Source organism: Sinocyclocheilus grahami, unplaced genomic scaffold (genome assembly GCF_001515645.1).
Source record: "Sinocyclocheilus grahami isolate Dianchi unplaced genomic scaffold, SAMN03320097.WGS_v1.1 scaffold1195.1, whole genome shotgun sequence".
Classification (NCBI taxonomy): Eukaryota; Metazoa; Chordata; class Actinopteri; order Cypriniformes; family Cyprinidae; genus Sinocyclocheilus; species Sinocyclocheilus grahami.
Genome location: NW_015506374.1, coordinates 268,549 through 277,731, shown reverse-complemented (window position 1 = coordinate 277,731; position 9,183 = coordinate 268,549). Strand labels below are relative to the sequence as shown.

The window sequence follows — 9,183 nt, the reverse complement described above, 5'->3', positions numbered from 1 at the left end:
AATACACTTTTTCAGGTCTCAAGAGACTTAAATAGTTCTCAGTTATCTAGATAAACCTGCCATTGTATACAGTGTTGGAGGTAACGCATTACAAGTGACGTGAGTTATGTAATCAGATTACTTTTTCCAAGTTACTAGGAAAGTAACATTACTTTTAAACTTAAAATAAAATATATGAGTTACTTTTTCAAATAAGTAACGCGAGTTCGTAATTTCGCTTTTGTAGTGTGAAAGGGCCTTTACAGCTGACAAAATATAACCTTATAATAAAATAAATAAGCAAACCAGCACAGGTGACAAAAAGTACTTTCCATAAAAAGTAACCAAGTAATGCAATTAGTTACTTTTTATGCAGTAATGCAATATTGCAATGTGTTATTTTTAAAAGTAACTTTCACCAACACTGACTGTATATTACGAATATCGTTGCTTCTTTGGCGAACTGTTTTTGCTTCTCTTTAGTAAGTCGCTTTGGATAAAAGCATCTGCTAAGTACTTAAATGTACACGCAATGTAAACGTAATGGTCTCAGATGTTTCTACTAAAATTCCTTATTTTTTAAAAGAGAAATATTAAAATATATACACAGACTTTTTTTGGGGTGACTTAAGAGAAAATCTCAAATTTGATCTTTATCCTAGAAAACAACGTGATTAAATGGAGAGCAAATTGTGTATACAGCACATGACAAAAGATCCACTGCATTTGTTTGTGTGTGAATATCACTGATCTCAAAGGAAATCGGAAAACATTCATACAAAAGCTGTCACTCGTGCTGCGCCCTTTTAAAAGGTACACCTTTTTACCTTATTTACCCTAAAAGTAGCTTAAAAGTGATGACAGGGTGTATGAAGTGTATCTAACAGAAATCTGTCACACACACTCCAAGTGCTCAGGCTTATGGATCGTATGTGAATGTGTGGTGCAGTTCTGTTTTCCAGCTTTTTAGAGGTTTCTAATCCTGGAGAAGCCCAGTGACATCACCCCGGTCCAGAGTCTGCCCATATGCCCCGCACACGCTCACTGCGTCACACCCTAACCGTGCTGAAGGGGTTAAATCCACTCACAGAGACCTGGGCTTCGAGCCTGGATCTCTCCCTCTGTTGTATTTCTGTGACTGGGCCACCGCGTCATGTGATCAGGAAGCGTGGCTCCTGTCCATTTCCTCTGCTGGCTGAAGGGGAACATTGTTACAGAGAGGGCGGCGCTGGGTGGCTCTTACACACTGGGTTAAAAATAACCAGCATATTTAAGGCCGAGGAGGAATCCCTTCAAGCTCAGAGGCGGCGCAGACTGCCTCACGACAGGAGCTCGCGCCTGCTCCTTCCTAATACTTTTCCCTCTTTATTTGGCAGATCGGACGGGATGATGTAACTGTCTAAACTCAGCTTAAACACACTGAAAACCCACCCTTCCTTCATGCTGAGAACAGGCAGAAATTATGACAGGGTGTATGAAGTGTATCTAACAGAAATCTGTCACACACACTCCAAGTGCTCAGGCTTATGGATCGTATGTGAATGTGTGGTGCAGTTCTGTTTTCCAGCTTTTTAGAGGTTTCTAATCCTGGAGAAGCCCAGTGACATCACCCCGGTCCAGAGTCTGCCCATATGCCCCGCACACGCTCACTGCGTCACACCCTAACCGTGCTGAAGGGGTTAAATCCACTCACAGAGACCTGGGCTTCGAGCCTGGATCTCTCCCTCTGTTGTATTTCTGTGACTGGGCCACCGCGTCATGTGATCAGGAAGCGTGGCTCCTGTCCATTTCCTCTGCTGGCTGAAGGGGAACATTGTTACAGAGAGGGCGGCGCTGGGTGGCTCTTACACACTGGGTTAAAAATAACCAGCATATTTAAGGCCGAGGAGCAATCCCTTCAAGCTCAGAGGCGGCGCAGACTGCCTCACGACAGGAGCTCGCGCCTGCTCCTTCCTAATACTTTTCCCTCTTTATTTGGCAGATTCGGACGGGATGATGTAACTGTCTAAACTCAGCTTAAACACACTGAAAACCCACCCTTCCTTCATACTGAGAACAGGCAGAAATTCTGGACATGCAACTATAAAAAATGTATTTTATCAAGAAAAAAGCACCTTGTTTACTTTCTCAAAACAACAAAACAAAACAGCTCTACACACACACACAATCACACTCACACACACACACACACACTCGCACGCACGCTCTCTCTCTCTCTCTCTCACACACACACGCTCTCTCTCTCTCTCACACACACACACACACACACACACACACACACACAATCACTCTCTCTCTCACACACACACACATGCACGCTCTCACACATGCACGCTCTCACTCACTCACTCACTCACACACGCGCTCACACACACACACACACACACACACTCACGCACGCTCTCTCTCACACACACACACACACACACACACACTCACGCACGCTCTCTCACACACACACACACTCACCCCCCCCAACACACTCACTCACTCACACTCTCTCACACACACACGCACACACTCACGCACGCTCTCTCACACACACACACACACACACACACACACACACACACTCACCCCCCCCAACACACTCACTCACACTCTCTCACACACACACAATTGTGTTTTTCTGTCAGGCCAAAGCACTTATGGAAACTTGTCTAATGGCCCTGACGCCTAGTTCTGTTTCTCCTTAAACACTGTTTATCTTGGCGGCTTTCTTTTAATCTACCATTAAATTGCAGCATTCCCAACCCTTCTTTGAGTGAGTGATCTTTGAGTCTTTGAGTGTGTACAGTTCAATGGCTTCTATGGAATTACACCTGACCTTCGGCTACAAAGATATTTATATTCCCAAACCTTAAACTGACTGCTTCCACAGAGAAGCTTTAACAATCCCATCAGAAACAGAGAAACTGCCAAGCAAGCACTGAACAAAACCTACGTTTAAGACCAGAAGCATGAGTGTGTAGAATTAACATTAAAGCATAGGACAGATGACACCACAAAGAGCAAATACAGAGCTGATGCACGATGAATGAAGAGTTCAGACGTTCAAGGATAATGTTTCGAAATCGACCTGATGCAGACCGAACAATGATTTTGTTCTGATAGCAACCGTTCATTCAATGATGATAATTTAACCCACTCTCGTGGAAATGAATCTTTACACTCCAACATATGCAAATTTTCTGAAAGCGTCAAAAGAGGAGAGATCACCTGTTTATTTAAATATCAAATTTGCATTCTGATTCCTGGATAGAGAGACTGTCAAGATTTTCCCACAGGTACAGAGCAGTAAGACAATCCTTTTTTGATCATAAATCATAAGTCATCAAAGAAAGTGAACACACTGTGCCAAGGAAATGAAAGAAAACACATCTAGAAGCCTACAGATTAGTTTTAGCCCTGAAATACAAACATATGATGATGTTTCAAACCACTCTGGCTGCTATTGACAGACCCCGGAAAGTGCGGCATTTGCATAAAAAGGTGTAAAAGTCCTAATATAACCATCACTGCCATCAGCTAATTTCTATTCACCTTCGTATGTCGTGCTTTCGAATCCACGAGAGAAATCATAGCTTTGCAATAAACAACAGAGGACATCAGCACTGCATCTGACGGCACTAGATAAAACACACACCTGTTAAACATCTCACCCGTTACTCTTTCCCAAAATAGTTTTTCTGTCAAAAAAACAAAGAACAGAGTAACTCTTTTTTTCACTAAATAAAAACGTCCACCACAAAAAAAAATCTGGATGCATTTCAAGATCAAGTGCAGTAAAACAGTAGGAAATCAACAGATTCATCATCATGAAATATAATATAGGAAGAAGTATTGTGGGACGTTTGAGCGTGAGAATGTGTGTGCGTGCATCTGTGTGTTAAAGGGGCAACATTCAGTGTGTTCTGTGGCTAAATGAAGGCCTGCTGTTGACAGAGCCAAACGAACAAGATCCTGATGTAACAGGATGGTCTCCCAGCTCGTGTTTGCTCACCATACAAAGATGATTGTAGACACTGCGGAGGCAAATCCTCTGAGACAGAAACAAGTTTATGTAGAAGCTGCCTCTTAATACACAGCACTAACCTAATGGCTCATCACAGCACAAAAACTGTGTTTCTACACGCAAAAGAAATGATACTGGGTGCTTCTTGATTCAAAACGAAGGGCCATGAAAAACGATCCAACTTGAACTGTTAATACTGCTTAACAGCAAAATCAAACACACTGGAAATACACACACAGAAGAGTTAGTGGAACGACAGAAACAGATCAGAACGGCTTTGGGTCTGCTATCCTTTGAGGCTGTTTTACAAAAGCTAGAAAAAATGTAATTGTGACAATTCAGATTTTTTTCCTTGCAATTCTGAGTTAATATCTAAGCCAGAATTGTCAGGTAAGAAGCTGCAATGACCTTTTTTATGTTTTATTCCGGGGCAGAAACAAATGCGAGATGTTAGCTCAGAATTTTAAGATGGAAACTTGGAATTGTGAGGAAAAAAAAGTCAGAATTCTGGGTTTATACCTCACAATTTTGTGTTTATATACCTCACATTTCTGACTTTTTTCTCAGCACTGCAAGAAACAATGTATGAATTCTGAGATAAATAGTGGCAATTACATTATATATATATATACATATAAACATCTTCCATAGTTAGAAGTGCCTTTGACGCCTGATACACTTAAAAATAAAGGTGCTTCAAAAGGTTCTTCAAGCGATGCCATAGAAGAACCATTTTTGGTTCCACAAAGAAGCATTCAGTCAAAGGTTCTTTAAAGAACCATCTCTTTCTTGCCTTTTTATAATCTGAAGAACCTTCTTTCGTCACAAAGAAACAGAAAGGTTCTTCAGATGTTAAAGGTTCCTTATGGAACCATTTAGACAGAGAGGCTCTTCTGTGGCATCGTGAAGCACCTTTATTTTTAAGAGTGTACAAACCCTTCTCAGAATGTATGTTTATGCATATTTATTTCTATACACCAAATAAAAATTGCAAACTGAGAGTGCAAAGTTATTAAAATAAGTCAAATCGTGTGAGAATGCTGACAGCTGCTGATATGAGAGATCAACAGGAGAGTCTGCTCATGATCAGGTGATGAACACTGACTGAATGAATGAGAGGCAAGGCTTTGCATCACAAATACATCCCACACATTTCTGGCTGCCTTTGTCCTGTGCGTAACGGGATAAAAATGATTAGCGTTAATTGCAGACACGCCTCGTGACTGTGGGGGCAGTTCGCGGAGTGTGAACACGGTGTTGAGCTCCTCACGCACGCCACGAACAGGTGTCACGCAAGAACCGGACCCCCACCGCCGCGTCTTTGTGTTTGATGAAGGAGAAAATCAACTAATCGTGACTTTTCACCAATGATTTCTCACTGGAGCGTGTTGGTCCCGGTTGCTAACACGCACATGTTTGTGTGGATACAAAATATCGGCCCGCTGCCAGATTCTCCCTCCTTTATGACGTCACAGCGTGTTTTTTTCTGCGGTTGCCGCGCAACGAGAGGCGTGTCCGGGGTTTAAGAACTAGGCGAGGAAAGCCCTGCGCGCATCTGACGAGTCACTCGAGTCCAGACAGCGGACAGCTCGCGCGTCCCGAGTGACAGCAGCGAGAGGGAGATAGGGAATCCCCGAGTGTCGCGCGACGAAACCGAGCCCGGTTCTGTCAGCATGGCAATGCGCTCTTTGGACCGGACTCTCATCAAGGATTGCGTTTTTTGACTGGACGCGCGTTTCTCACTCATGAGGTGCGTTCTGCACTTTGGAGATCTCCATCACTTTTTCGTTTGGCTTTGATGTGTCATGTTTGGGAGCGATAGTTTCCCCAGACCTGGGTGACTAGGATTATTTCTACGCTTTTTCGATTTCAGGCAGCCACCGAGTGAGTTTGATAGCATGGCACTGAGCGGCACGCTTTTGCCCTCTATTGCCAGCTTTGCGAGCGACGCAGATGTGAAGCACAAGGCCATGCCGGGACCTGGAATGAGCAGTTTAGTGAGTATCAAACAGGTGACGGTCAGCGATCCGTTTACTAGCGAAATTCCGCCGCTGGTGAGATTGTGTCATTACCGCGACAGGGGCGTGAACCGTTCCGTTCCGATGGTGAGAGCCGTTCACGATCAAATATCTAATGTTCTTTACCGTGCACTGATTACAAAATGCATCTAGCAGTGTGCATTCTCTTTCAGGAAGCATAAAAACAATGCGGCATGAAAGTGTCTTTTAATAACTCATAACATCAGAGGCCAAGTTGTGTCTAGAAATAATTTGAATAAAATATGGATGATCATTCCGGTGTTGAAGACAAGAAGTCAGCATGTTAGATAATGATCTTGACGAACTTGTCTTTGAGAGACTTACCTTGTCTTGTTCCCTCTTTCTGCATGTCTCTGTTTGTTTGGAATAAGGAGATGTCTCATCTGAAGCGCCCCTGCATGTCTTCAGGTGGGACCTGCACTGACCAGGACGTCCCCTCCGTAATGCCCAAGAGGGAGCCAGAAGAGCTGGACCAGTTGGACTATGATTTTATCCTGTCGAACAGCATGCTGCAGCAGCAGGCCGCAATGGCCAGCGCCTCGAGAGCTCTTCCACCGTCCCCTGCGTCCTACACCTATCCGATGCCCTCTCCTCAGGGACAAGAGTCCAGCATGTTGTACAACATCCCGGACATCAGCGACGTATCTCCCTCGGGAGGTTTTGTCGCCGAGTTGATGAGGCCGGAGCTGGATTCTGCGTATCTTCAGCCCACGAGCCTCCACGGTAAATTTGTGGTGAAGACCACCATGGACATGACCGATTACAGCCAAGGGCTTAGTAAGGGCGGCTCCGTGTCGGACTCTTCCTCCCTGCCGTTTCCTAGGATAAAGCAGGAGCATCCTAGCACCTGCACCCGACCGATGGATCTCCATCTGGGGGTGAACTCGCGGCCCGGAGTCAGCCAGAGACCGCTGATGGACCCTCGAGGTTTCAGCACAGGCCGAGGGGCCATGGGCCCCAGTCGCTCTTCCACTTCCTCTCTCTCTCCGGACGAGCATCCTCAAGCTCAGGTTCTGGGGCCCCCTCCGATCTCCCTGGCCCCGGGATATCACCCCTCGCCGGGTTATTCTGGCTTTCCGCAGCCTCCCGCCCAGTCAATGCAGTACCAAGGTCAGTCACGAGTCAAACTTGTCCACAAACTCTTCATTTATGTTATACCTTACCTTACCCTTAAAGATGACTTGTAGAGTTTGTAGCTTACTGTAAAGCATTAAAGGGTTAGTTCACCCAAAAATGAAAATTCTGTCATTAATTACTCACCCTCATGTCGTTCTAAACCCGTAAGACCTCCGTTCATCTTCGGAACACAAATTAAGAACCCATGATGTCCTTTGCTATGTTTCTGGACCTTGATCGTGGTAATTACATCGCTGTCTATGGGAGGGTCAGAGAGCTCTCAGAATTCATCACAAATATCTTAAAGGCACAATATGTCATTTTCATAAGCAGCGGAGCTTTTATCATACTAGATACATTTAGTTCTGTTATAATGCTACTCTGTGCGCTCGTCACCGGTCTATTAAAACACACAAAATATTAAAGCGTCTTTGCTGTTTCCATGTTTTCTACAAAACCGGAAATCGAGGGGTTATGACGTCATTAGCAGGCGACACGATAAAAACGCTCCGTGCCACTAGTTAAAATTGCTTATTTCTCTGGATTTAAACATTCTTCGAAACATTTGGGATATTGTAAGTACACAAGTCAGTAAAATATATAACACTGTTCTAGTGTTTTTTGGATATTTTAATAAAAAAATCTTACATATTGTGCCTTTAATTTGTGTTCCCGAAGACGAACAGAAGTCTTACGGGTTTAGAACGACATGAGGGTGAGAAATTAATGACAGAATTTTCATTTTTGGGTGAACTAACCCTTTAATTCCACACTAACGCTCTGGGCTCTTTCCTCTTCGGCAGAGCTGATTTCTCCAGCCGAGGGTTTGCCTGAAGAGTCCAAGCCCAAGCGGGGTCGGCGCACCTGGCCGAGGAAGCGGACAGCGACGCACACGTGCACCTACGCAGGCTGTGGCAAAACATACACCAAGAGCTCCCATCTCAAAGCCCACCACAGGACTCACACAGGTAACATGCCTTTTTCTGTTGTGTGCATGTGCTTTAATAACAATCTAACACGCCCAAACACAGCACCAAGCGCATTGTCTGCGAGTGACTAGAGACATATATAGTGAGAGTACAGTTGGCAGGTGGTTTGATCTGCTATTCAAACAGCAGGTTGATACTGATCCCTGTTGAAATAAAACCACAAGCCTTGTCCGACTTCCCCTTCTATTCAATCAATGCGGGGATGAGCAACATTTGAATTGCTGTCTCCCTTTCTCTAATGTGACCAAAGTGTGCTTGATTGTTCTCGTTAGGACCTCAGGGGGAAACGCTAACTGTTGCGTGTCTGTGTGTTCAGGAGAAAAGCCGTATCACTGTGACTGGGAGGGATGTGGCTGGAAATTCGCCCGTTCGGACGAGCTCACGAGGCATTACAGAAAGCACACGGGCCATCGGCCGTTTCAGTGCCAGAAATGCGACCGAGCCTTTTCCCGGTCCGACCACCTCGCACTGCACATGAAACGCCATCTATAACCAAGACTGGAAGACGCCAAAAAAAGTGAAGATACCAGTGGACTAGTGAACCACGTGTTGCCTTTGAACAAGTCAACGAAACTAGAGCTCCATGACAAGCTGTGTCATCCACAGCATCAGGTTTGGGACTTTTCGTGTTCGCTTTATTTTTTCTCTCCCCTTTTTGTCGTTGTCTTCCAACATGCTGGCGATTCCTGCACACTGGGACAATACTGGAACGTGCGTCTACTTACCGACAAAACTTGGAGATGCCAAGTGCCAAACACAAGACTGGAAATATATGAATATCAGGGATAATAAATGGAAACATTAGAATATATGTATTAAAGAAGCCTTTAATCGACCTACATTCCATCACTCGATCACTGATCCGTCTTATGGATTGTTTTATTGCTCTCTCTAAAGCCATTAATTTCAGGTACAGAATAATTTATGTGTTACAAGATGGTGCTGAGTATAGCCAGGTGTATTCAGTAAGGTACCAAAGATAAAAGTGGATTTTAATTGAAGTCTTGGGGGCGAACGCATGACCTCTGTTTGGTGACGGCAATCT

General features: G+C 44.4%; 1 protein-coding gene across 4 annotated transcripts; it reads left to right on the top strand.

The window, feature by feature from the left end:
- Positions 1–5,533: 5,533 nt before the first annotated feature.
- Positions 5,534–9,177, top strand: LOC107567905 (Krueppel-like factor 4). 4 transcript variants are annotated; one of them, XM_016253687.1, is made up of 5 exons: positions 5,534–5,744; positions 5,868–5,991; positions 6,408–7,143; positions 7,953–8,117; positions 8,455–9,177. In XM_016253687.1, exons 1-5 carry the CDS (start codon positions 5,740–5,742, stop codon positions 8,628–8,630), a joined length of 1,206 nt encoding a protein of 401 aa, XP_016109173.1. In that variant the 5' UTR covers positions 5,534–5,739; the 3' UTR covers positions 8,631–9,177. The 4 variants fall into 4 exon arrangements, with proteins under 4 accessions (XP_016109173.1, XP_016109172.1, XP_016109171.1 ...); XM_016253686.1 differs by having other exon boundaries at positions 6,405–7,143; XM_016253685.1 differs by having other exon boundaries at positions 5,868–6,099.
- The last annotated feature ends 6 nt before the right edge of the window (positions 9,178–9,183 follow it).

What these genes read in the sequence shown, in the direction of transcription:
- LOC107567905 (XM_016253684.1), top strand. An exon ending in TGAACCGTTCCGTTCCGATG is followed by an intron (nt 6,100 to 6,404) that starts GTGAGAGCCGTT and finishes GTTTGGAATAAG; the next exon opens with GAGATGTCTCATCTGAAGCG. An exon ending in CCACCACAGGACTCACACAG is followed by an intron (nt 8,118 to 8,454) that starts GTAACATGCCTT and finishes CTGTGTGTTCAG; the next exon opens with GAGAAAAGCCGTATCACTGT.